The 27,927-nt window shown below is 46.6% G+C and overlaps 2 protein-coding genes across 3 annotated transcripts; one reads left to right on the top strand and one right to left on the bottom strand.

Moving 5' to 3' along the window:
* Positions 1 to 5,951: 5,951 nt before the first annotated feature.
* TTC9C (tetratricopeptide repeat domain 9C) lies at positions 5,952 to 14,504 on the bottom strand. Of its 2 annotated transcripts, XM_047691338.1 has the most exons (4): positions 14,417 to 14,504; positions 13,561 to 13,853; positions 8,943 to 9,125; positions 5,952 to 6,576 (listed from the first exon to the last, which is right to left on the bottom strand). In XM_047691338.1, the coding sequence occupies exons 2-4, from the start codon at positions 13,796 to 13,798 to the stop codon at positions 6,482 to 6,484; spliced, it is 516 nt and encodes a 171-aa protein (XP_047547294.1). In that variant the 5' UTR covers positions 13,799 to 13,853; positions 14,417 to 14,504; the 3' UTR covers positions 5,952 to 6,481. The 2 variants fall into 2 exon arrangements, with proteins under 2 accessions (XP_047547294.1, XP_047547293.1); XM_047691337.1 differs by lacking the exon at positions 14,417 to 14,504 and having other exon boundaries at positions 13,561 to 14,337.
* A 709-nt stretch (positions 14,505 to 15,213) lies between these two features.
* HNRNPUL2 (heterogeneous nuclear ribonucleoprotein U like 2) lies at positions 15,214 to 27,927 on the top strand. The gene is made up of 14 exons (XM_047691336.1): positions 15,214 to 16,068; positions 17,968 to 18,103; positions 18,392 to 18,468; positions 18,667 to 18,806; positions 19,325 to 19,415; positions 19,512 to 19,624; positions 20,038 to 20,301; positions 20,486 to 20,608; positions 21,017 to 21,145; positions 21,793 to 21,961; positions 23,422 to 23,622; positions 24,655 to 24,728; positions 24,983 to 25,090; positions 25,206 to 27,927. Exons 1-14 carry the CDS (start codon positions 15,528 to 15,530, stop codon positions 25,284 to 25,286), a joined length of 2,247 nt encoding a protein of 748 aa, XP_047547292.1. The 5' UTR covers positions 15,214 to 15,527; the 3' UTR covers positions 25,287 to 27,927.

Raw genomic sequence — 27,927 nt, 5'->3', positions numbered from 1 at the left:
CCTAAAGAGGATCTGTTGCTTGGTGTGGTTCTCCTCCAGAGCCAGCATTTGCTTTCAGTTTCCAGCATGAGACGCCAATTTCCCTGGCAGTGGAAATTAGGAATCTGCGAGATGTTGAAGGCAGCTAACAGCCAACACGAAAGGCCACGGTTGTCTCACTGTATATGCTGGTCACCAGGAACAGTCTCTACCGGTCTATAGAGGCGTGACCTATAGAGAATTTTCTCATTTCCAGGGTTCTCAATGGTCTCCTCCGTGAATTCAAGGAACCACAGGTGAGCTCATCCAACCCCTGGTCCAACATTGGCTCCTCCTATTGCCAGTGTGAAACCCCTGCTTGAAGAAGAACCTGGGACGCCTGGCTGGTTCAGTCGGTGGAGCTTGTGACTCTTGACCTTGGGGTCATGACTTCAAGCCCTACATTGTGTATAGAGATTAAATAAATAATCATAAAAAACAGAACTCATTATCCCCAGAGGAAACATAGTCTATCGCTGGACAGTCCTAATTTTTGGATAACGCTGCATTTTACTGAGCCAGAATCAGCCTCCTTTTATGAGGGTAAGGGTCAGGCTCCAGCCTACCAAGAGTTTCACCCTGAAATTTTATTTTCAAGCTATAAGCGGATTTAGTTTTCAGACAACCACCTTTTGCTCTCCAGCTTCAGAGATACAATTCTTTTAAGATTTTTAATTTTGTTTTAAGTAATCTCTATGCTCAGCATGGGGTTCAAACTTACAACCCCAAGATCCGGAGCTGCACACCATACTGATTGAGCCAACCAGGTGACTCTAGAGCTTTAATTCTAATTTAGGATTTTAATTCTTTTCTTTCTTTCTTTTTTAAAAGATTTTATTCATTTATTTGAGAGAGAGAGAGAGAGAGTGAGAGAGAGCATGAGAGGGGAGAAGGTCAGAGAGAGAAGGAAACTCCCCATGGAGCTGGGAGCCCGATACAGGACTTAATCCCAGGCCTCCAGGATCATGACCTGAGCCGAAGGCATTAGCATAACCAACTCAGCCACCCAGGTGCCCCCCCCTTTTTTAAAATTTAAAATCTTTTCTTAACTGGCAGTTTTGTAAGAGTATGATTTCATTTGCTGCCTATTGTGTCTTCAATCACCAGACAATAGGCCAGACTTAGCTTCACAAGTCACCTTTTCAGTCCTTTGCTTTGGATTTCCATTTTATTTATCTATTTTTGTCTTGCTTTAGAGAAGAGTGTGTGTGCGTCTGCACAAGGCTGGGGATTGGGTGTGGGTGGGGGGAAGGGGCAGAGGGAGAGGGAGAATCTCAAGCAGGTTCCACATCCAGTGTAAAGTCCAATGTGGGGCTCTATCTCAGGACCCCAAGATCATGACCTGGGCCAAAATCAAGAGTCAGATGCTTAACCAATTGAACCACCCAGGAATCCCAACTATTATTTATTTATTTATTTAATTTTTTTTTTTTAAAGATCTTATTTATTTATTTGACAGAGAGATCACAAGCAGGCAGAGAGACAGGAGGAAGCAGGCTCCCCGCTGAGCAGAGAGCCCGATGCGGGACTTGATCCCAGGACCCTGAGATCATGACCTGAGCCGAAGGCAGCGGCTTAACCCACTGAGCCACCCAGGCGCCCCAGCAACTATTTATTTTTTTAAGTGATCTCTCTGCCCAACATGGAGCTCAAACTCGGAGATAAGTTGTGTGCTTGACTGACTGAGCCACCGAGGTGCCCCTGAATTTCAATTTTAATGTCGCCAAAGCCAATGTTTCCAAAGATGATTTACCGGGAGATATACTATTTTTATTGTAAAATATATTTACTTTTCTGGGTTTTGTTTTGTTTTGGCAAATGATATGAAATCTTCCAAAGTCCCCTACCCAATTATCAGTAAATGATTTTGGCATGCACCTCTAAAGGAATTCTTAATATATTTATTTTTAAGATTTTATTCATTTATTTGAGAGAGAGAAAGTGACTGAGAGAGAGTACAAGCCGGGGGTTAGAGGCAGAGGAAGAGGGAGAAGCAAACTCCCCACTGATCAGGGAGCCTGATGTGGGGCTCGATCCAGGACCCTGGGATCGTGACTTGAGCCAAAGGCAGCTGCTTCAAGGACTGAGACACCCAGGCACTCCTAAAATAACTCTTAAAAACAACAACAACCACCACCATCACCACCACCACCAGGGGCGCCTGGGTCAGGCTCTCCGCTCAGTGGGGAGCTTCTTCCCCTCTTTCTCTCTGCCTGGCTTGATCTCTGTCTGTCAAATAAATAAATAAAATCTTAAAAAAAAAAAAAATACTGAATACCATAGTCACACTCAACAAAACTGGCAAAAATCCTTTTCTCCATCCCAACAATTCTGGTTCAAATTTATCTCATAAACTTATTTATTCTTAAGATCTTCTTTTAAAGATTTTTAAAGATTTTCTTTTTTTTATTAAAAGATTTTATTATTTTTTTGACAGAGAGAGAGCATGCGCAACGGGGAGGGGCAGAGGGGGTTGGAGAAACAGACTTGCCCTTGACCAAGGAGCCCAATGTGGGACTTGATCCCAGGGCCCCAGGATCATGACCTGAGCCTAAGGCAGATGCTTAACAGACTGAGCCACCCAGGTACCCCTAAAGATTTTATTTATTTTTTAAGATTTTATTTATTTATTTATTTGAGAGAGAATGAGTGAGAGAGAGCATGAGAGAGGAGAAGGTCAGAGGGAGAAGCAGACTCCCCAAAGAGCTGGGAGCCCGATGCAGGACTTGATCCTGGAAGTCCAGGATCATGACCTGAGCTGAAGGCAGTCGCTCAACCAACTGAGCCACCCAGGTGCCCTAAAGATTTTATTTGTAAGTAATCTCTATACCCAGGATGGGGCTTGAACCCACAATACTGAGATCTAGAGTCATACTCTAACTAGCCAGCCAGGCACCCTTATCTCAAACTTTCAGTTGTTTTGTTGTTGTTGTTGTTTTCTTAAAGATTTTATTTATTTATTTGACAGAGAGATCACAAGCAGGCAGAGAGGCAGGCAGAGAGAGAGGAGGAAGCAGGCTCCCCGCTGAGCAGAGAGCCCGATGCGGGGCTCGATCCCAGGACCCCGAGATCATGACCCGAGCCGAAGGCAGCGGCCCAACCCACTGAGCCACCCAGGCGCCCCTGTTGTTGTTTTTTTTAATAGAAGATTTCATTTATTTATTAGAGAGAGAAAGAACAGCACACGCACACAGGCAGGGGGAGGGGCACAGGGAGAGGGAGAAGCAGGCTCCCCCCTGAACAGACGTGGGACTCGATCCCAGGACCCTGAGATCATAACCTGAGCTGAAGTCAGAGGCTTAACCAACCCAGGTGCCCCTCAGTTGTTTTGTTTTCAAATCAGAATCCAAATCCAGAATTCAAATCAGAATCAGAGTCACATTAGTTTGGTTGTCTTAAGCCTTTTTTAATCTATAAGTTCTTCTCTCCTTTTCCCTGCATTTAAAAAAAATTTTTATTTATTTATTGATAGAGAGCATGAATGCAAGCAGTGGGGGTGGGGGGTGGTGTGGAGGGCTGAAGCAGAGAGAGAATCTCAAGCAGACTCCCCGCTGAGTGTAGAGCCTGACTTGGGGCTTGATTGCACAACCCTGAGATCATAACCTGAGCTGAAATCAAAAGTCAGATGCTTACCTGACTGAGCCACCCGGGTGCCCCTCCAGCAATTTATTTATTGAGGAAACTGGGTTGTTTGTCTTATAGTTTCACAGTTCACAGTTTGTGGATTATATCCTCATGATATTATTTAACATGTTCCTCTGTCCAAAAGGTCCTTTGAAAATAATAGTGTAGGGGTGCTTGGGTGGCTTAGTGGGTTAAAGCCTCTGCCTTCAGCTTGGGTCATGGTCCCATGGTCCTGGGATTCAGCTCCACATTGGGCTTTCTGCTCAGCGGGGAGCCTGCTTCCCCTTCTCTCTCTGCCAGCCTCTCTGCCTTACTTGTGATCTCTGTCAAATAAATAAAATCTTTAAAAAAATTAAGAAAATAATAATGTAGGTAGTATGTGGTTTTGGCAAAACTGTAAAGGTGGTGGGCAGGAGCTGGGAAGACACTGGTCTAAATTGTCCCTTCTTTGCCCAAGTACGTACCTTCATATCCACAATGCTTTCCCATCAATCAAACCCTGAAATTCTGCATGGAATCCATTAAGGATAAGGTGAGCTGCCTCCCCCACCACAAACTTCTGAGTACAGAGATTGAGGTGCCCTCTGGGATTCCTTCAGGATGTGGGCTGGCTGGATCTCCCCTAGACCCACAGGTGACTGCCTATCTCTGACAAATTTCTTGTTCATTAACATCTCCATTAGAAGGCGGTCTTCGAAATAAAGACTGAAATGTAAGCCTGACCGCTTGATCTCTTTGCAGTGCTAATAAAAGGATTAGTGCAACAAATTTATTTTTTTTAAAGATTTTATTTATTTATTTGACAGACAGAGATCACAAGTAGGCAGAGAAGCAGGCGGTGGGTGGGTGGGTGGGTGGGTGGGGAAGCAGTCTCCCCACCGAGCAGAGAGCTTGATGCGGGGCTCGATCCCAGAATCCTGGGATCATGACCTGAGCCGAAGGCAGAGGCTTTAACCCACTGAGCCACCCAGGCGCCCCTAGTGCAATAAATTTGTAAAATAGGTTTTTAAATACCAGTTTTATTTTTTTCCTCATTGATGCAGAAGATAGCTTAGTGTAACATCCAGTCTTTGGAAGAAAAAAAAAAAGAAAAAAGAAGATCAGAAAGCAAAACTTGCTCAAAGCAAACATGCAACCATGACATAATTTTGCCAACAACCTAGGCTTAGAAACTTAAGCAGCTTGGAAAAGGAATGAAATACTCTATTTCTGTTAGTTCTGTCCTTGGACTTACAAGATTATTTGGTAGAAAACCTTTTTTTTTTTTTTTTAAAGATTTTATTTATTTATTTGACAGACAGAGATCACAAGTAGGTAGAGAGGCAGGCAGAGAGAGAGAGAGGAGGAAGCAGGCTCCCTGCTGAGCAGAGAGCCCGATGCGGGACTCGATCCCAGGACTCTGAGATCATGACCTGAGCCGAAGGCAGCGGCTTAACCCACTGAGCCACCTAGGCGCCCCTAGAAAACCTTTTTATTGTAAGTTCTGTTATTTAAGGGTGGGGGAGACACAAAGAGGAGCCTGACTCTTTGGGGGTGGGGGGACATTACTGATGAAGGGAGAAGAATTTACGCGTACTTAGCAAGACTAAGGGTTTGGGGGTTTTTTGGTTGTTCTTTCTGGAATCTGTTAGGTGATGGCTAGTGACGCATGCTTACTACCTCCACTCATGAAGGTCGAAGCAGTGCTACATGATCTCATCTACTCTGTAGAACTCAAATCTTGTGGACATTATTCCCAACAAGTACACAGAATGACAAAGGAGCTTGTGGTTGATGGAGCCTCCTATTGAGGTGACCACATCAGATCTGCAGCCTGCACTGACAAAGCTTCTAGAAAGTTCTAAGGGGGTGCTTCAGCACTAGGGAAGGAGAACCCTTATTATTTCCCTCCTCTCTAAGGAACTGAGCTCTTGCTAAATATGAGGTGACACATGAAAAAAAGATTTAATTTTTTTATCCTGCTTTCATGGTATTGTTTCAAGACAACATGGCAATCTATTTTTCCTATTTTCTTTTCCTTAGAGAAAGGAGCATACTATACATATGCACCTATTAAAAATTAAAACGTTTACTCGGGTTTTTGTTGTTTTTTTTGGCACAACAGCTAAAGAACTGTTAAATACTTAAATGCCTGACTCAAGATTTTAAGATAGAAGAGTTTAATGAAAAAATAAATAAGTATATTGTATGAATGTTCTGAGTATGAACAATAGCAGGAGCTAGAAATTATTACCAGAAAAAATAGAAACCAGATCCTTTCACAGGGGGACAAAGAATCTGAATGTACATGGAATATTAAGAAAAAGGAATTGGTTTAATCAAAATGTTTAATTTCAAATCTTTCCATTTTAAGTCATGTGGGTCCAATTTATAATTGTTTTCACACAAAAATATGTTTCCCAGTCTGCAGTCTGTGTGACTTTGGCGCTGGGCATCTGAGAAACAGAGAAAAAAACTCTGTCATTCTTTCATCCTTTACTAGCTTTCTCCTTGGTACGTGAATACATGTAACAACATCTACCATTAAAATCTGTGCCACAGAGAGGATTAATCGCACCTATAGGTGACTGTATTCTCAAGGCAAATATCCCCAAGAATCATGTATGGAAAGGTATACAAATACAGATGGACAGACCCGAGAAACAAAGCACAACACAACACAACAACAAAAGAAAACCAGACTGCATAAGTGCCAAGGAGTTTGTGCAGGGCTCGAAACAAAACAGAAATCCACCTTGGTCAGAGAGGTATGGGGTTAATTTCTCTTGCTGAGGCTCAGGTTTTCCCTGGATGGGTCTTTAACTTTCAAGTTCAAGTGGAGGAGCATCTTTCTTCTTTGTTAACCAAACATGCCCAGGTAGAGCTGTCTCTCCTTCTGATGGTAGCTACTGAGTTCCGACTGTGTTAGCTGGAGGTACCGTCGGACATTGGCATCTTAGGAGAGGGCAAAGAAGGCAGTTAGAGGCAGTTAGAACACAATCACACTTTGGGGCAGGAAAGGATTGTTCACACACTTTGTTTGTTTACAACTTTTTCTATAGAATCAGGTATTTTCTTTTTAGCCATGGCCGAAATTAATAAATGAGCCCTTTAAAATGTTCAAAGCAAAACATACTGATTATAAATAGAGAAAATACCAAGTTACTGTTACTGGCTTCTGCAAGCTAGCATTTGACCCCCCCTTTTGGGATGAGGTTATTTTACAGAAACAGGTCAGAGACAACCCCAAATGCCATCCCAATGAATGATATAAACCAGCACTGTTACTTCAAATCAAGATTCCAAGTCTTTCAAAGGACTTACTATAGAAGGTAGGTTTGAGGAGGTCCAGATTTCTGAAACTGGAAAGAATCATTTGGGTTTACTTAGTATTATACTGGAACAATTTTTTTTTTTTTTGGAGGGGTGTGTGTGTGTGTGTGTGTGTGTGTGTGCGCACGTAAGTAGCAGAATAAACATATTCTCTGGGAGAATAAGTTTGTTCCGATCTACAAAGTATGCACAGAATTTTTTACTCTCTAGAGCCCAGGAACCTTCCTGTGAAGAAACACACATAATGATGGGTATCAAACTTTAGCTGCTACTTTAACCCTTCTTCGTTGAGGCTTCTTCTCTACCTATAGTCGTGGGGTTTGTCCTGCCAGTCTTCAGGTCGATTTCTGGGGTATTTAGGATGATTTGATGATTATCTAGTTGGATTTGTGGGATGAGGTGAGCCTAGGGTCCCCCTACTCCGCTGCCATCCCCCCCCCACATACTTGTTTTTAAAAATCTTTCTAAGATCTGAATATATTATAACTATTCCTTGTAATAGTAAATCTCACTCATTAATACCACTGCAAATTTTTAAAAAATTTCCGTACAGGAAGAAAAATCTCTGTACAATCAGGGCTGGCTGGTTTTTAATTTGATAAAGGAAAAGAGTTTGAAGAAAGAGCTGTTGTCACAACTACAGAGACTCTAAAAATGCTTATACGTGGCTGGCAGTTCACTTATGTACTTGAAGGTAAGAAACACGAACAAATGCGTCACGTTTTAGGTCTTTATTCACACTAGATTTCCCATTAATTTGTTCTATGATTATTATATTTTATATTTAGATTTTATTTTTAAGATTTTTTTTTTAAGATTTTATTTATTTATTTGACAGAGAGAAATCACAAGTAGGCAGAGAGGCAGGCAGAGAGAGAGGAGGAAGCAGGCTCCCTGCTGAGCAGAAAGCCTGATGCGGGGCTCGAACCCAGGACCTGGGACCATGATCTGAGCCGAAGGCAGCGGCTTAACCCACTGAGCCACCCAGGCGCCCCTAGATTTTATTTTTATTTATTTATTTATTTAAAATATTTTATTTATTTATTTGACAGAGAGAGATCACAAGTAGACAGAGAGACAGAGGGAAGCAGGCTCCCTGCTGAGCAGAGAGCCCGATGTGGGACTCGATCCCCGGACCCTGAGATCATGACCTGAGCCGAAGGCAGCGGCTTAAACCACTGAGCCACCCAGGCGCCCTAGATTTTATTTTTAAGTAATCTCTACGCCGAACGTGGTGCTCGAATGTACAACCCCAAGATCAAGAGTTATAGGCTCTACCGACTGAGCCAGCCAGGCGCTGCCCCCCACCCCTATCCATTCAGACAGTTTTTGCTACATTGTTATGTTTGGGGACCCTCTGCTTCTAACATCTTCTAGCTGCTCTAAGCCAGAATGCAAAACGGGAGACAATTTTCAGTGCTGAACCACCAGCACAGGAATGAGTCTATAACCCACTTCACCATATCCTTGCTTCGAAAACAAAGAACCAAGTCTCAAATTCTCTCTCAGCAGGCCGGCCCTTTTTCTAGGTCATACCTGGGCCTTGCTGAGCTAAAGGATAAAGTGACAGCTAAAGCAAAGGCCAGACCCAGCCAGGAGCTGGCAGAAATGAGGATCTTCAGGCCTATTCCCTGGAATCTAGATCCTATTTTATTTACAACCTCGGAACTGAAACTTGAAAGACAATGCTTATTTAAAATCTCTTCGAGGGAAGGCGGGGACATTCTAGATATGCCTATTGAAGCATAAACCCTTCTAGAGGGTATACAATACTGCTTTCCCCTGCAGGCAAGAATGCAAGGATAGAAGGCGTTTATCAAGCACTTCTTTCTACGTTTTGAATTTTGAACTACACGAATGTATTACTGCCTAGGCAAAAACATTTAATAAACTGAAGAAGTCAAATAAAATACTCCCCGCTCCCCAGCAGATACCACCTCCGCAGTGCAGTCTTATCTCTTCTTACCACTTCCATCCCCTTCTCTCACCTTTTGGCTGCCTGTTGACAGCAGCCAGGAGGTACTGCTGAGCCTGGTCGTAGTCCTGCAGATGGAAAAAGGCCACTCCAGCCCGATACAAGGCCTTGGCATTATCGGGTTGTCGTTCCAGGACTTTCTGACTGTATTCTTTCACTCGTTCATAGTTCACTGGCTCCATCTGAAGGAGACAGGCTAACAGGCCAAATGAAAGGAAGACAGAAGAGGGAGGGGGGCTTACTACACTTAGTTCCACGGGCCAACCGGAGGCAGCACCAGAGGACAATACCCACAGTATTCACTCATCTAAAGCATCTAAGTGTCTATCAGGTGTCAAACATTCTTCTAGACACTGGGGCTGCAACAGCAAACAGAAGCTTTACATACCTTATAAGTGACTTTAATAGCTACCAAATGCTTACAATGTGCCCAGTGCTGGGTTAAGACCAGTTCTAAAACTGATAGGAACATACTTCGAAAGGTATTTAAAATTATTCTTGTTTTGCTTCTACCCCAGGCTCTCTGTCTCGAACCTCCATTTCATAACAATTATTGTACTGCAGCTTTTTAGTTTAATTTTTATTTTAAAGATTTTATTTATGTATCTGATAGACACCATGAGAGAGGGAACACAAGGAGGAGGAGTGAAAGAGGGAGAAGCAGGCTTCCCACTGAGCAGGAAGCCTGACTCGGGGCTCGATCCCAGGACTCTGGGATCATGACCTGAGCCAAAGTCAGACGCTTAACGACTGAACCACCCAGGTGCCCCCGTACTGCAGCTTTATAAACAACGGTTGCCATCAACTGTGTGAGGAAATAGCAAGCACTGTGCTTTGTGCTCCATAAGAACATTATCCCAGGGGCACCTGGGTGGCTCAGTGGGTTAAAGCCTCTGCCTTCCGCTCAGGTCATGCTCCCAGGGTCCTGGGATCAAGCCCCACATCAGGCTCCCTGCTCAGTGGGGAAGCCTGGTTCTTCCTCTGCCTGCCCCTCTCTATCCCGCTCACCCTAACAAATAAAACCTTTAAAAACAAAAACAAAACATTATCTCCTGGGACGCCTGGGTGGCTCAGTGGGTTAAAGCCTCTGCCTTCGGCTCAGGTCATGGTCCCTGTGTCCTGGGATCGAGCCCCACATCAGGCTCTCTGCTCAGCAGGGAACCTGCCTCCTCCTCTCTCTCTCTCTCTGCCTGCCTCTCTGCCTACTTGTGATCTCTATCTGTCAAATAAATAAATAAAATCTTAAAAAAAAAAACCAACAAAACATTATCTCCTACAAAACATTATTTCTCAACCATTGTGTGAAATTGGTCAGTGTTACTATCTCCATGTAATGGACAAAGAAATCAAGGGTTGGAGAGATAAAAGTAACTTGCCTAAGATCCCACAGCTTCTAGGTGGAATATAAAGTTTGAACCAAGGTCTCTCTGATTCCTAAACCATCTTTCTTTCTTTCTTTTTTTTTTTTAAAGACTGTATTTATTTATTTGACAGAGAGAGACAGGTCATAAGTAGGCAGAGAGGCAGGCAGAGAGAGAAGGGGAAGCAGGTTCCCTGCTGAACAGAGAGCCCAATGTAGGGTTCCGTCCCAGGACCCTGAGAGCATGACCCGAGCCGAAGGCAGAGGCTTAACCTACTGAGCCACCCAGGTGACCCCCAAACCATCTTTCTTGATAATATATTACTTCACTATTACCTTGGTATATATAAGGAGACTTCAAAATACAAATCTGTTTATGAGCTAATGTTCAGCCTTTCTAAAATTAAGAAGGGAAATGTGTTCCCTGTTTCATTACCGTAGGAATTAAACACAGTATTATTTAATCATGGTGTGAGAAGAAAGGAGAATCAGGGCTTCTGAGGACAGTAAAGGGCCCAGGCTTACATCTGCATCCCTTCTACAATACCCCCACCAAGTGGTCATATGGCTTATACTTGACTAATCCATCACTGTAGTTTCATTCATTATTGGACAACCGGTTATGCATATGTTAGGCAGAGCTAGGAGCAGCAGGAAGAGGAATGAGACAGACATCTTGATGAGTAAACACCACTTGCATCCTAGCCCCCGAGCAGGAAGAGTATACAATAAACAAATGAATTGTTAGAAGCATTTTCAGGAAAACAAAACTGTGCTATGATAGAGTGAATGTCAGAGTGATGCTTGATTACACCAGGCCTCTCGAAAAAATGACTTTTTTTTTTTTAAGATTTTTTTTTTTAATTTGTTTATTTGACAGAGAGAGATCACACGTAGACAGAGAGGCAGGCAGAGAGAGAGAGGGAAGCAGGCTCCCCGCTGAGCAGAGAGCCCGATGCGGGACTCGATCCCAGGACCCTGAGATCATGACCTGAGCCGAAGGCAGCAGCTCAACCCACTGAGCCACCCAGGCGCCCGAAAAAATGACTTTTGAACTAGGATCTGAATGTCCAGGATCACTCAAGGGTCAGGGCATGCTAGCCTAGAGAGAGAAGAAATCCTACAAAACTAGAAGGTAGAAATAAATATGCTTTGCAAGTTCAGTGCATGGAGGAGCCAAGCCATATCTGGCCCAAAGGTGAGGGTCAGAGTTTGGGTTTTTTCCTAAGTGTAATGAGATACCAATGGAGGATTTTCGGCAGTGACATGATCTCATTTCCTTACCTGCAAAATGGGGATAATCACAAGTACCTGGCAGAATTTTTATGAAGATGAGAAATATTGTAAATAAACTGGTGTGACAGGCATTCGATGAGCAGAAATGGTTAATTGAGTAAATCTTTATGGAGCATTCCCTAAGCACCTCCAAGCAGAAGCTCTATGGATGGCTAAGCCACAGTCTTTGCCTTTGGGTCCCTCGACAGTGAAGACATTGGCCGACCACTCTCTTTAAAAGAAAACGTTCCCATGCCTGCGGCATTCACTGTCCCATTCTCTGCTTTATTCCTTTCCCCAGCACTTACCATCACTTCATATATTATGTATGTTACCTCCTTATTTGAATATATGTTCCACCAGAGCAACTTTTTTTTTTTAAGATTTTATTTATTTATTTATTTGACAGGCAGAGATCACAAGTAGGCAGAGAGGCAGGCAGAGAGAGAGAGAGAGGGAAGCAGGCTCCCCGCTGAGCAGAGAACCCGATGTGGGACTCGATCCCAGGACCCCAAGATCATGACCTGAGCCAAAGGCAGTGGCTTAACCCACTGAGCCACCCAGGCACCCGAGAGCAGCTCTTTTTATCTGTCTCATTATCCTTCCATATCCTTGCTACCAAATAAATGTTGAATTGAATGACTTGAAACATTAGCTACTATAATTACTATTATTGGCACTTGAGTCTAAGAATTGCTCTAGACACACACTGTAACAAAGCTAGATTTTCATTAAATCATAAGTGAAAACTATTGTAGTGAAAAAAATCACCTTTAAATAACAGTCATGAAGTATAAAAATTAATCCTAATAATTTCTATGGCCTCAGCTGGGACCATTAGAATGCTTTAATGGATTTCAAAATAATTTCATTAGCACTATGATTATGTTGCCTGCCATAGAACAGACCTGAGAAGTTTACTTTCTTTTCACAGATTAATCTTAGTGATACTAACTCTGCCATCTGTTTCTTCATCCAAGGCCATATGGAGATGGATGACACTAGTTATCCCAGAGCTGATTTTTTTTTTTTTTAATATTCAGAGAAAGAGAGCGAATGAGAGAGAGAGCACATAAGCAAAGGGAGAGGGAGAAACAGGTTCCCCGCCGAGCAGAGAGAGCCCAACTCAAGGCTTGATCCCAAGACCCCTGGGTCACAACCTGAGCCGAAGTCACACGTCCAACCAACTGAGCCACCCAGGTGACCCGCTGTTTTTTTTTTTTTTTTTTTGAAAGATTTTATTTGAGAGAAAGAGAATGAGTGGAGGAAGGGCAGAGAGAGAAGTAGACTCCAGCTGAGCAGAATCCCAGTTAGGCCCCTGGGATCAAGACCTGAGGTGTGGGGCGCCTGGGTGGCTCAGTGGCTTCGGTCACGATCCCAGGGTCTGGCTCTCTGCTCAGCAGGGAGCCTGCTTCCTCTCCTCTCTCTCTCTCTCTGCCTGCCTCTCTGCCTACTTGTGATCTCTGTCAAATAAAATCTTAAAAAAAAAAAAAAAGGACCTGAGGTGAAGGCAGATGCTTAACAGACTAAGCCACCCAGGTGCCCCCAAGAGCTGATTTATAGGAAGGAGGAAAACGTGGAAAAGTCCAAAACATCTAATAATGACTGACACCACAGGCTAAAGCAAGTGGCTTCTTCTAATATTTTACATATTAAAGAAACAATGCCATAAACATAAGTTCAGTGTTTTTTCCAGAGCGTGCAAAATTCCCTAAATCTAATCGCATCCCCTAGGAATCTGTTAGAAACATAAATTGGTAGATCCTCCCCCCACCCCACATTACACCTCAGACCCACTAAATTGGAATCTCTGGGGGGTGGGGCTCAGTTAAACTCTCCAGGTGAAGTTTGAGAAGCAGGGAGCCCTAGAGATTGGAAATACATTTCAATCCATGGCAGAGTAATTACATGACAGAAGAGCACCTCTGTGTTTTTCCCAATGTTCACAGACTTTCACGTGCCTAATACTGTACCCGCCCTTCAGCCCTGTTCTTACCAGCTAGATTGTTGTAGCAGTCTGTCTGCGTGGTCTGCAGTATGTTCTCCTGCTCAGGTGTGAGGGCCGGGCCCTGAGGTCCTAGATTGGGTATCGGGGAGGGCAGATTTGGATCCAGACCCCGCAGCTGAAGCAGAGCTCGATGGTACCTACTTACAGCATCTCGGTACTTCCCTTCTCGGTAACGCTGGTTCCCTTTCTCCTTGTACAGCTGAGCCTCCTGCAGGCGCTTCTCCATAACCCTGCCTCCCAAAGCTCTTGCGGAATTGGGAAGTGAAAGAGCAACTGAAGCTCTGAAGACAGGAGCGAATAACTAATTTAGGTAGCCGGTATGAGAAGGCAGGAAATTACCCTTCACCAGGACGCCCCCCAGGGAATGAGTTTCGCTTGTTTCTTCTACAGCCCCTTCCTCTCTACTCTGCAGTATTTTTCGATCTCTAGACGTACAGGAGTAATCAGGGAGAGGATGTGGGAATAGTAAAGCCAGAGACTAAGTGATTTCTTAAAGAGACTGCGGGGTGGACAGGCCCTCCCGGAAAATCCGAGGCCGTCCCAAGGAACTGTGGCAGGCGTGGGAATGCCGGCGGATTTTGCTTCCTCCTTTCTTTTGGACACACCTCCCTGACCCGGAAGCGGAAGGGAATAGGCGGGGACAGCTGCTGTAAGAGGGCTACAGGCCTGGCCGCCACCCTGGCTCTTTATTTGCACGTATTCCACAAGCATTTGTTTCTATCTGCGTCAGAAGCTGGGAACCGAGCTGAATACGTTCCGTGCACCCAAACCACAGGCATAAACTGACGCGGCAGCACAGCAGCTCAGTGGCAAGTCCCGGAAGCCCCACGGGCAACCGCTCGCCCTCTGCAAAAGCCCAGGCACGGAAGTCTCCTCCTCGACTTCGGTTTACGGGCGGAAGCACCTTCAGTACCTGGGCCAGAGTCCCGACAGTTTGGTGTCTAAACGGCAGCGCGCATTGCGCCACGCCGTCCAATCACAAGCGGCCTCGAAAAAGTAATCCCGCAGAAATGACCCCGCCTCTCCAGCCCCCTGCGGATCAACCCGGGGCTGGAGGGGGGTGGGGAATCTCCCAGCTTCGCCAATTGGAAGAATCCGGATGATCACGCACGACCAATCAGAATTGCAGATGTCGATTCAAGTTGGCCAATAAGAAAGCTAACAGGCGAGGTCCGAGCGTGTGTTGCTGGGTAGAGAACTTGAAGGATTTAGAGAAGAGGGCCAGGGGGTCACGGTATATTCCTTGGTTTGGGGAAGCCCTTTGTGTACTAAACAGAAAGACAGTTGCTCGTAGGCTTTCAAGTTGCAACAGCTTCCCTCCTGGCTTTTTTTTTTCTTCTCAAAAGCTGCCGCACGTATAGATAGTAGGGAAGAAAGACTAGCAAGCCCTAAGACGACAGCGCGATCGGAAGCCAGCCGAGAGTAAGGGTGGTGACGGGGTGGGAGGGGCGTGTGGGAAAGGAGCTCCCGGCGGCTGCGCAGAGCCCGCGGCTGGAAGTACGGGAAGGCGGGCGCGCACACCGCTCCGTGCTACGAGGCACTTGAACCGCAGCCAGTCCCCGGCTCCGGCTCCGGTGCGGCTGCGCGGTGAAACCGCTGGCGGCGATTGGCCGAGGGGTGAGAGGGGGCGGGAGGTAAGGGGAGGGAAGTCCGTCGTCCTCGGCGCGCCCGCCCGCGGCAGGGGAACCGAGGGCTGTAAGGGAAGCAGTGCCCCGCTGCGTTGTTTGGGGCTCCGTGAGCCGAAGGGGGGAGGGGAGCAGTAGGGAGAAACAAACACGACGTAGCGGAGGCTGCGCGCGGCCTTCGCTGCCTGCGTGCGTACGTGCGTGCGCTCGCTCGCGCGGGCTCAGTGCTGGCGCGTGAGGCGGAGGCGGGCGGCGGCGGCGCCTGCGCGGTCGGGCTCGGTCGACGGTTCGCAGGGGAGGAGGCGGCGGGAGGCGGAGGAGGCGGCGGCGATGGAGGTGAAGCGGCTGAAAGTGACCGAGCTGCGGTCGGAGCTGCAGCGGCGGGGCCTGGACTCGCGTGGCCTCAAGGTGGATCTGGCGCAGCGGCTGCAGGAGGCGCTGGACGCCGAGATGCTCGAGGACGAGGCCGGCGGTGGCGGGGCCGGGCCCGGCGGGGCCTGCAAGGCGGAGCCTCGGCCTGTAGCCGCGTCGGGCGGTGGCCCGGGCGGGGACGAGGAGGACGACGAAGAAGAGGAGGAGGAGGACGAGGAGGCGCTGCTTGAGGACGAGGACGAAGAGCCACCCCCTGCCCAGGTCTCGGGCCAGGCCGCGCAGCCGCCGCCGGAGCCCCCGGAGGCGGCAGCCATGGAGGCCGCGGCCGAGCCTGATGCTTCCGAGAAGCCGGCGGAGGAGTCCACGGCGGGGTCAGGTGGTGTAAATGGTGGCGAAGAGCAGGGCACCGGCAAGGGGGAGGAAGACGAGCCGGAGGAGCGGAGCGGGGACGAGACGCCGGGATCCGAGGCGCCGGGTGACAAGGCCGCAGAGGAACAGGGTGAGGAGCTGGCAGCGGAGCCCGGCTCCAAACTGCCCCCGACCCAGCACCCAGCCGTGCACCGCGGGGTCCGATTCCCTGTTCTCACTTGCCTAAAAGCGCAAGATTCCTATCGCCTTCTGGTGGGACTCCCCAGGGGAGGTGGTGGTTTTCATTCTCTACCCACCTTTCTGGGGGGTTTGGCTGCCTCTGGCGGCCCTGCTCTCTGCAGGAGGGAGGTTCTTGCTTAACTTGGTTCCTGGATGGAAGTGAGCGATTTTGCACGCGAATTGCTTGTGAGCTACCTGTGGAGCAGCTTCCCGCGGTACTGGTTATCTTTTCCTAAAGCGGGAATGCGCTTAGAAATTGGCGATTACACGGACAGTCAGACCGCACTATAGGGAGGCTTTGGCCTTTGGGTTATTGATATTTCTGCCTTAAAAATATTAAGCAATAAGCTAAATTCGCCCCATCACTTTGCTGGAGCTTGAGCCACACAGTGAATTTGGAAGTCTAACCTTGCTCCTGCTTTAGCAGCCAGTGGTGTGAGGGTGTGGAGTTTAATAGTTAACTAGTGAAGCGAAGGTCTTAATCTAGTGCGTTTAGAACTGACCAACCCCCTCGTAGAGGTTTTATCTTGCCTGAATTCTTATGATTAAATTTAAATCTTCCCACTGAGTCTGTGGATGGGCAAATTTGGGGATTTGCTGTATACTTGGTCAGCCTTTTACATTTTCGGTCCCTGACTTCCTGAATTGAAAAGATTGAGGTGTTAGTGGCTTCATTTGAGTAACCTCGGAAGAGAATGTGTAGAGTCGCCCCAGGGAGTTAGTGACCTTTCTTCTTTTGAAGTGGTTGGATGGTGAGAGCTGATCCATACTTGTCTGTCAGAGTAGGTAGGAAACCTAGAGCTGCTTCCAAGTCTTAATATGAAGTGGGTTGCCTTGGTTTTTATAACAGATTTTTTAAAGCTGCTATTAGTAATCATGGTATAATTGGAACCCATTCTAAGACAGTCACATGCAACTTGCAGATTGTTTGTTCTATGTCCTGGAACAAAAATCCCATTACATAACCTTTGACTTGACGTGTATCCCAAATAGCAGGTAAAAAAGGTTGAGAGATAAAGGACTGCTTTAAAGAAATTATTATTAAATATCTTTGTGTTGCAAATTACCAAAGTCTAAGGAAAAATTCCAGTTTTTTTCCCCCCTCTGGCAGAGAATGTTGCTAAATATGTGACAACACCTTTCTGCCCCAAATTATGTGCAGTAAAGATGCAGTATTATTTATGGGTCTCTTGTGACTAAATGGTTTGTTCTTGGCAATTTTCAGTAAAAACGCATGGTAAAAATACAGCTGTGTATATGCACCTGAGTCTGTTGGTGTATAAGTAAAAGTTGTGAATGGCTGTGCATTCTAAGCTAGAAAGGCAAACTGTAAAACACACACACACTCACTCTGAGGCATCTATATCATGAAGCTGTGGAAGAGTGTTGGAAAATGTGTATTAACTGTTTGCTTATTTCCAAATCTAACAATCAAGGATCAAAATTAAATTAACCTACGAAGTTTTTTAAAAGACTTAGGGGATTTTTAAAGATGTCATATTGGTGGGAAAATCTGCAAGTTTGACCTGATTTAAGCAGATAAATTTAGAATGCAAAAATTGTCCAATTTTTATCTACTGCTTGACTCTAATTAGCCCATAATGTCCGTCCCTTCTTTTTTCTAAGATAAAATACCATCCAGTGACAAGAAGATGATCTTTAGAAATAAAGCATTCTGTGGATGCCGTGGGAATAACCTGGCTGTTCTCATTAGACGGATTCTCAGCTCCTCCTTTAGTTGCTATTGGTTCTGAGCTTATTCTACATTCCAAAATGAAAACTGCTGATTTTCTTTCCCTCCTTTTTGTAGGAGATGACCAAGATAGTGAAAAGTCAAAACCAGCAGGCTCAGATGGTGAGCGGCGGGGGGTAAAGAGACAGCGGGATGAGAAGGATGAACATGGCCGAGCTTACTATGAATTCCGAGAGGAGGCTTACCACAGCCGGTGAGGGAAACAGTCCCTTTCGTTGAAAGGAGTGTCTGCTCTGATTTTGGTATACCTGATATTGATTGGAGAGTTTGGAAAGAGGGGTGGATTAAAAATGGAATAGGTTTTTACAGGCATAAGTATTAGATTGGATCTGCTCTGAAAGCTCCTGTTGTTGTTTTCTTATTTGTTGAAAGCAGCTGTCTCCTGGAATTTTATATTCACTGATAGTTTAAGACATTTTACAGACACCCCTCAAAGAAAAGGGGTTTGGATACACCATTTGCTTTTCTCTTCTACCTACAGCTCAAAGTCTCCACCACCCCCTGAAGAAGAGGCAAAAGATGAGGAGGAGGATCAGACTCTTGTGAACCTGGACACGTGTATGTATAAGGCAGAAGGTTGGGGTTTTCAACCAGTCAAATGTGATTTGGGATATTAAAATTTCATGGTCTGCAATTTTTAAGAGACTTAGCAATGGGAGACTTTGTATCCATTCTTGACAACTAGGTGTATTTGTGCTCTGCTGGTGGCTTTCGAGTGTTGAGCTTTGGAATAAACAGATTCCTTCTCTCTAACAGATACCTCGGATCTCCATTTTCAAGTGAGCAAAGACCGCTATGGAGGGCAGCCGCTTTTCTCAGAGAAGTTCCCCACCCTTTGGTCTGGGGCAAGGAGTACTTACGGCGTGACAAAGGGGAAAGTCTGCTTTGAGGCCAAGGTAGTATATGCAGCTCATTGAGACCATTCATTTATTAAATTGTTCATTAAACTACTATGTATTTGGTTCCTGCCTACCGATATTGTATTAATGCAGTAAAAGGCACCACGTTTGGGGCGCCTGGGTGGCTTAGTGGGTTGGGGCCTCTGCCTTTGGCTCAGGTCGTGATCCCGGGATGCTGGGATCGAGCCCTGCGTCGCGCGCTCTCTGCTCTTCGGGGAGCCTGCTTTCTCCTCTCTCTCTCTGCCTGCCTCTCAGCCTGCTTGTGATCTCTGTCTGTCAAATAAATAAATAAAATCTTAAAAAAAAAAAAAGGCACCACGTTTTAATGATAACCGTAGCTCCAGTAACCAAGAAATTGATCTCTCTGGCTTTGGTTTAAGTTCATTGACAGCTGTTATTCTGATGTTGATTTGTGGTAGTAGTTTTCAGTTCATATAAAAGTCTTGTCTTTCTAACTCAGTCTTTGCTCCTGAATTGGTCACAGTATCTGAGAGTTCCTTTTCTGACTTGACCAGGTAACCCAGAATCTCCCAATGAAAGAAGGCTGCACAGAGGTTTCTCTCCTTCGAGTTGGATGGTCTGTTGATTTTTCCCATCCACAGCTTGGTAATGTTATTTTTAACTTAATCTTTGTGTTTGCTGCCGTGTTGCTTACTTCATAGGAAATTTGCATGTAGATAACTAATTTGTTCACTGTTCTAGGTGAGGATGAATTCTCTTACGGTTTTGATGGACGAGGACTCAAGGCAGAGAATGGGCAGTTTGAAGAATTTGGCCAGACTTTCGGGGAGAATGATGTCATTGGCTGCTTTGCTGTAAGTGCTCCTAAAAGTTGTGGATTCATAGCAAGGAGTGGATAGAGGGCACTGGGTATTCAGTTTGCTTCCTCCCCCCCCCCCAAGTAGGCTCCATGCTAGGCGGGAGTCTACTTCCTTTGCTGTATTGTCCGATTTCTGAAAGCAGGTAAAGTCTGGAATGTATCAGTGAGTTCATTTTGGGGCTTGAACTCATGACTGAGATTAAGATCTGAGCTAAGAGTCGGACGCTCAACCCACTCAGCTACCCAGGTGCCCCTCAGTTTGCTTCCTGTCAGGTCTTGTCTTCTGTGCATTTGATGCATTGTTTGCTGAGTTGTGTTCAGCAGTCTGAGTTTTAAAAAAATATTGTAAGATGTAATCAGTCTCAAACCCTGTAAGGTCACAAATGCTCTTGTTTGTTGTCATTGTAGAATTTTGAGGCTGAAGAAGTAGAACTTTCTTTTTCTAAGAACGGAGAAGACCTAGGTGTGGCGTTCCGGATCAACAAGGAGTCCCTGGCAGAACGGGCCCTCCTACCCCATGTCCTCTGCAAAAATTGTGTTGTAGAATTAAATTTTGGTCAGAAGGAGGAGCCCTTCTTCCCACCACCGGAAGAGTTTGTGTTCATTCATGCTGTGCCTGTTGAGGAGCGGGTGCGCACCGCTGTCCCTCCCAAGACCATAGAGGAGTGTGAGGTATGCCAGACAATGCGCAGAAACGTTCGTACGTGTGCTTTGGAACAGTTGGTCTTATGGCTTCTCATAAAGCTGCTTCTTAAAGCTCCACTGAGCTGGGGCAGATGATGATGCTTTTAAATTGGGCTTTGTAAACATGACCCTCCGTCACTTTCATGGTATTCCTGGTTCTGTTTACTTATAGGTGATTCTGATGGTAGGACTGCCTGGATCTGGAAAGACCCAGTGGGCACTGAAATACGCAAAAGAAAACCCCGAGAAAAGATACAATGTTCTGGGAGCTGAGACTGTGCTCAGTCAAATGAGGGTGAGTTGCTGGGGGAGGATAGCCATGGTATTTGCTTTGGAGGCCCCCAAGAAATGTCTATAACCTTTTTCTGATGGAGTTGGGTCTGTTAAGTGTCTGAGAACAGGATCCCACAAATAGAGAAATGAATTCTCAATATATATTTAAAGTAGTTTTAGTTTTTTTTTTTTTCCGTTTGCTGTGTCATCAGATTTCTGAAAGCAGGTGAAATCTGGACTATATCCAGATCAAGACTGGAAGTGACTCTTAGAAAATGGACAACATACATTCATAGCATTGAGGAGTAGCAGTGAACTGCTATGATAGCTTTGGTGGCATTTAGAGAGATGGCCTTTACCAGTGACTCTTGGGTTTTAACTTGCTGCATAACTTCTTGTGTTTCTCTTCACTTCCCCTCGAACTCACCAGATGAAGGGGCTCGAGGAGCCAGAGATGGACCCCAAAAGCAGAGACCTTTTAGTTCAGCAAGCCTCCCAGTGCCTTAGTAAGCTGGTCCAGATTGCTTCCCGGACAAAGAGGAACTTCATTCTTGATCAGGTATTCTTCAGACATCGGGGGGAAAAAAAAAAAACAAAAAACCTGGGGCACCTGGCTGGCTGAGTCAGTGGGAAGTGCAGCCCTTGATCTTGGGGTTGTGGATTCGAGCCCCACGTTGAGTATAGAGACTACTTAAAAAACGAAAGAAAGAAAGAAAGCTAATTTTACAGAAGGTCCAAAGATGAAAACTTATCTGATAGAATTGCCTACAGTCACAAGTGGGGTGCATATGTAGAGAGAGACTGAATTAACGATCAGAACCAGGTTACCTAATTATGACCGAGCGGTTATATTGTGGCCATAATGTTTTTTGAACTCAGAGATGCCTTCTATGAGTGTTTTTACCAGAGAGTAGGGACCCAGACTATACATACGTAATAGAGGTAATGAGAAGAGCTTGTTTGGATTCCTGGCTCCACCACTTACTAGGTTTATGACTTCAGACAAGTCTTGTTCTCTGAGTCTCAATTTTTCTGATGTGCAAAACAGGATAATAGCTGTTAGGTGGAATTTGAAGAATTAGGGGAAATTGTGTCTGTAAGACCCCTAATCTCTTGCTTCACTTGGAAAAGATTCTCCGTAAGTGTTTTGGTTGCATATGAGTGGTAATTTTTATTCCTAAAACCTGTTATCCTTCCTGTCCCTAGTGTAATGTGTACAACTCTGGCCAACGGCGGAAGCTGTTGCTGTTCAAGACTTTCTCTCGGAAAGTGGTGGTGGTTGTTCCTAATGAGGAAGATTGGAAGAAGAGGCTGGAGTTGAGGAAGGAAGTGGAGGGAGATGATGTGCCTGAGTCTATAATGCTGGAGATGAAAGGTGGGCTAACATGATACAAGTTAGGGAGCCTGTCCTTGGTCAGTGCACACCTTTTCAGGGCCTCTTAGCTCCTCTTAGCACCTGGAGTACTTCTCCACATTTAAAGAGTAAATCTGGGGGTGCCAGGCTGGCTCAGTCAGTAGAGCATGTAACTCTTGATCTCAGTGTCATGAGTTCAAGCTCAGGTTGGGCATAGAGCTTACTTTAACAAAGGGGGGGGTGTGCAAATCTGGAGAGTAAATGAATGGGTATGAGCACTTGTAGATGGATGAACGAGGAAGTGACTGGAGAGAGGCAGTAACTCCTTGAATCATTCTAGAGAGGATACAAAAAGGGAGGTAGTGATAGACCATCACTCAGAGCAGAGGCTTTGCTGAGTCAGTTACTCATTTAGTAAAAGCTTCAGGGGTGTTTGTTGTTGTTAGTACTATCCTAGGCATAGAGAGTAAATAGCCATGAAATGAGGCTTTGCCTTCATTGAATTTATGTTCTAGAGGGGGGTGTTTATTACGGTTCAAACGAAACTATGGTGTTTGGTGTGAACAGTCTCATTGGTATACCTTGCTTTCTAGTGTCACATTAGGATTGTTCTTTCGTTTTGGTTTTTGGTATGTGCCTGCAATTTTTAATGCAGTACAGAACCTTAGAGCAACATCTCCATCTTGACTGATCCCACTTCCAGTTGTTCTCTTGAGGTGATTTTTTTTTTTTTTCCCCTGTTGGCTGCCTTCACCTTCTGGCATCCCACCTGTCTTATCGGCTACTGGCTCTTTGAATTGTGGTAATGCCCAGACCCGGGAGCTGATGACACACCTAAGAGCCGGACGCTCTGAGTTAACTCAGAATGAACTCTGCCAGTCCATACCTGATACTTAGACACTTGGAGGAATTTAGTTCAGAGAGCTCACTGGATTCCTCTGAGAATCAGGAGATCCCCATTGAGCTGAATTCCGCTGAGACCCAGCCTCATGTGCCGGCCCGTCGCGCATAGGTGGTAAATGAGCTCCCTTGTACCCTTGCTTCCTGTGCTCATCTAGATGAGTAAGTGCATTTTGGTTTGGGTCAGCTTCTCACGGAGTTGCTCTTAAAAGTGGATTTTTCAGCATCTTACCAACACCAAAACTTTCTCAGGTATTTTTAGCCTCTGGCTACCTGCCTCTGTCCTGATAAGAGACTTTAACCCAATTCTCTGTTAATTTATTATGGATCACTGGAGAACTTGTAAATCGACTTCGCAAGTAGCCTCTGGTCTGGGGCTGATACAATTTAGGGAAAAACTTCCAGTAGGGCAAGTGCATCATTCAGTTAATTGTGAGTGGGGATGAACCCAGCACCTTTGTGGGCATGGGTAGATGAGGCTTATAAGATCCCGTTCCTCCTCTAGTGCGCTTTTCAAGGTGAGATCTTGCCGCATGTAAGCACTTTTCAGGTCTCGAGAGCTTCTCTCTTCCTCTTAACAGCCAACTTCTCTCTGCCTGAGAAATGCGACTATATGGATGAGGTGACATATGGCGAGCTGGAGAAAGAGGAAGCTCAGCCCATTGTCACTAAGTACAAGGAGGAGGCCAGGAAGCTGCTGCCCCCCTCCGAGAAGCGGACAAACCGCCGAAACAATCGAAACAAGCGCAACCGGCAGAACCGAAGCCGCGGCCAAGGCTACGGTGAGTCCCGGGGACCTGCCAGCCTCCCTGCCTTGGTGCGGCGTCATCGCTGCGCACAGAGGGAGCCACGGTAGAGGCAAGGACACCCGGTCAAGTTGTAGGTGTTAAGAAAGTACCTTTTTTATGGAGCTCATTCTTCCTGTGTCCTCCACCCCCCATCTTCTTAGGCTTTTCCCACAATCCTTCATGCAGCGAGAGGTAGTTGTTTTGCAACAGAAATATTTTTTCCTTGAAAAACAGTGTTTGAGCTTCTCTATCCCGTCTTCAGTTTTACATACGAGTGCCCCACTTACTTCCTGCTCACTGTTGCAGTAGAGTTCCAGGAGGAGTGCAGTGAGACGGGACTCTCAGCCTAAAGTTTCTTGCTGCTTTGTCTGTTGGATCAACCCAGCTGTGTAGACAGAAAGTGAATGCATTATTCAGTAATTTGCGGGGGGGGTGTTACGAAGTAAGTTAGGCTAGTGGTAGAATTAATTTTCCTCCTGAGTGTCTTGTCACTGAGCCCCATAGTGTGCGCTCACTGCCTTTAATAATGTTTGTGTGTGTGTGTGTATAAGTCAACAAAATTTTTGAGTGTCTGCTGTGTGCTAGGCAGTGGGAATATCAGCTTCCTACCCTAGACGAGCTTACTAGTTAGACTTCGTGTCATTGGCATGGAATAACGGGTCTGGGTTACAGGATATCTGGGGTCCCTTCCAAGACTGAAAGTCTGTGATCCTGTGAATGGCAGATTTTATTCCTATTCCTAACTCTGCCATCTATCCTTTTGCCATCTTAGATGTTTTGCAGGAATTGGGGAGCTCCAAAAGCAAGGTGGCTTGGTTTCCTTGTGTCTCTATTCCTCTGCCCTCCCCCTTCAGACTCTTGAAAAAGCTCCTGGCTGGTGTTTTAATTACCATTGTGTGAGCCTGACAGAAGTAGGCTTCCTACTCCCCCAGAATTGCCTTTGGCTCCGACTTTTTGATTTCCACTCAGACATGGAGCCAGGACCCCATGCCAGCTGTCTGAGCGCGCTCTCCATTTCTCTTCCAGTGGGCGGGCAGCGCCGAGGCTACGACAACCGGGCCTACGGGCAGCAGTACTGGGGGCAGTCTGGAAACAGAGGGGTGAGTGCAGCTCTCCTTCTGCTCCTCCCTCTGGGTCGTGATGGCCATTCCTATTGGCTTGGGGGAGCAGAGCGGTTTGGGCTGTTTCCTCAGGGCTTAGGGTTTTGCCCATTTAATGTGTTCCTCTGGAAGAATTTATTCTGGGAAGCTTAAGCCTGTTGATCATATCAAGCTATGACGTGTGTCTCGTTTAAGTTGGGATGGCAGCGGATCGTGATGCGACAACCCGTAAATCTCCGCTCCTCCTTTCTCAGGGTTACCGTAACTTCTACGATCGATACAGGGGAGACTATGATCGATTCTACGGGCGAGATTATGAGTACAACAGATACAGAGACTATTACAGACAGTACAGTCGGGATGTGAGTATCTTCGGGGAGAGCGAGGGGGGGTGGCAGGACTAGAGGAATGAGCGTTATGCCTCTCCGTCCTCCGCCAGCTGTGGCGCCCAGTGACGGGGTTTCCCCTCTCTTCTAGTGGCAGAATTACTACTACCACCACCCCCAGGACAGAGACCGATACTACAGGAACTACTACGGTTACCAAGGGTATCGGTGAAGCCCCTGTCATTCTCGCCTGTCAGCCGTGAAGCTGAATCTCTAGGGGTGCCAGGCACCCCCCAAAACACAACCAAGGAAAACAGGGGCTGTTCGGGTGGGGCTGAGCTGCCGGGGAGGGGCGGTGGGGGGGAGGGTGCGCAAGCAGGGGCAGGGGAGGGGGGAGGTGGAAACAACAAAACTGTACATTTTTTTTAAAAGTTTGTTGAAAAGAATATTGTCTTATTCTATAAAACATTTCAAACCTAGTTAGATATTTGTAATCAAAAAACATTTGCGCAGAAAGCAGCACTTAGGGCTGCCTGTCCTGTATCCTGCAGTTCGGACAGGAAAAGAACTGAAAATGTCACCTTCTGACATTCTAAGGCAGCTGGACTGGCGGCCGAGGAAGGGAGAGTGTTGAGGAGGTGCGGAGAGGGTGGGCACGCATGTGAGCGCGCCCTCTCCGGAGCAGGCAGGAGTGGGGACAGAGGGAGAGCTTGTGACTGGGGCAGTGAAAATAAACGATTGGCTCTTATCAATCACTTGCACCAACTAACCGTTTGTATTTTCTTTACCGACCTTTCCCTCTTGGGATATCTGGTCTGGTGGGCTGGGAGGCCAAAGTGTCCCTGTCTCCACTTTCCCAGGCCTCGTGCTGTTCGGCGGAGGCGCGGAGACTACCAGTTGGGTGGTTCTGTTACGTAGGATTCCCAGGCCGAGGAGGCCCGGGGACGGCTCACGATCGCAGAGCGGAATAGCCTGCACGCTCCGCGCACCCGGCAGTGAACTTCCGCAGAACATTCGGGGGAGAATGGCGTTGCCGCCCTCAGCCGGAAGATTGTGATTTTGCCAGTCTCTGCTCTCTGTCTTCCAAGCTCGAGACAGGCGGGAAGTCTCTGAAATCATCTCTGTTAGGGTACCTGGCCTCTTGTAGTGCGAGAGAAGGAGCGTTTCTCAGGGTTTCAGCTCACACAGAAACGAAGCAGGATTCTTGGCGCTGCAGCAGGATATGTACATAGGTGAATCCTGTGGTGTGGGCTCCCGGGCCCAGGTGCTGAGAATAGCAACTATTTTATACAGTGTGGGGGGCACAAGCCCTGCTGGGTTTTTTGATACACAGGTAGAGAGTGGATAGGAGGGGGGTGGGGGGTGGGAGGCAGCTCAGTGGGGGCTGCCGAAATGGGGGGGAGGCCGAGAATGTGAGCGCGTGTGTACCGTGTGCTTGAGAAGGGAGCCGCCCCCTCCCGACTTCTGGAAACAGGTTTCCTCCAGGGGCGCTTTCCCTGCGTGTCCCCAGAGAGGCCTCTAGCCAGGAGACTTGAGTTGGGATAGTTTTTGTTTGTAACTTTACCAACACCCTCCCGGTTCTTGACAAACAGCTTCTGGTGGCTGTGCTCAGGAATCCGGGGGGGTGTGGGAATGCTCCTCCCGTCCTCCGCTTTAGTTGTAAGTCCTCTTCCTGCCCAGTGTTGTGTCAGCCAAGAGCTTACTCTGCAAACACCGTGTCCTGCAGCACTAGCCCATCGGGGCGGTGGCGGGGGCCGGCTTGGACCCCACGCCTGCCCCGAGGCTCCGCTTCCGTTTCCTCACCTGGGCAGTCCTCGGGTAAACATTTTGTGCTGAGATCTGATCTTCCTCTCCCTCTGCCATCACTCCTTCCATGCAGCCCTTCTCTAGGCTCGTAGGCCCCGCCCTGGTCCTCCAGTCACCCCTGTCCCATACACACCCTTTTGCCCCCGAGGCTGGCAAGGGGGTGCTGGTAGGAAGGGAGCCGGCTTGCTCCTAATGACATCCTTTCTGTTGGCGCCTGCTTCCTTGTGGGGCCCTTGTGGATTTGCGCGTGGCAGTGGGTGAAGTGATTGCATGAACTTAGCTGTAATCCACTAACAACTTATTAAGGGAGTTTGAGAAAGCTTTGCTCGTAGTGTCAGGCAGGGAGGTAAAAATTCGAGCCCAAAGAAATTGCCGTAGGGCAAGATGATGGGAATAGAAAATTGAATCTGAGGCAGAAGTTGCCATCCCTTTTTCAAATGCCATCCTCTGGCGAATAGCATCTTTTTATGGTCTCTGACGTGGTTTGTGGATGCTAGGCCCTCGGGGCCAGAGGAACAAAGCCCAAGCCGTTTGGAGGTCTTGGGGATTGGGGGAGGCCTAGGGGAGGGACTTGCTGTTAATTTTGGACACCAGAAAGTCATCATAAAAAAAAAAAACCAAACTTTTTCTGTTGGATGGAGAGTGAAGCTGCCACATCCTTGTTGGTTTAACCCAAGAGATCACGTACAACAACAGTAGATGTCTGGGTTTTGTTTCTGTCTTTTTATTGTGAAAAAATGATGTTAAGTGGGGGAAATGTGGATTACCAGGAGGGACCCCTAGCCTTGTTTTCCTTAGAAGACTTGTTTAGTGTTTTATCAGACGTCTATTGTAGTTGTCATAGATGGAAACACACACCACATGGAGCCTGTAAATGTTTTTGCACAACCTGTAAAGCATTCTTGGAAGTGGCCAGTAAAAAAGGGTTTTACCGTTTAAAAAAAAAAAAATGTAACTGTGTCATTGTTTACATCTGTAACTTTTTCCTCCCCTGTTCTCCTTACATCCTGGCAAAAATGTAGGCATAGTAGCTTCCAGTTTTAGAATAAATAACCATTTGGATTGAA

This window comes from Lutra lutra, chromosome 10, assembly GCF_902655055.1.
Source record: "Lutra lutra chromosome 10, mLutLut1.2, whole genome shotgun sequence".
NCBI classification, from domain to species: domain Eukaryota; kingdom Metazoa; phylum Chordata; class Mammalia; order Carnivora; family Mustelidae; genus Lutra; species Lutra lutra.
Note: the sequence above shows the minus strand (reverse complement) of the source record. Positions and strands in the feature narration are given on the sequence as shown.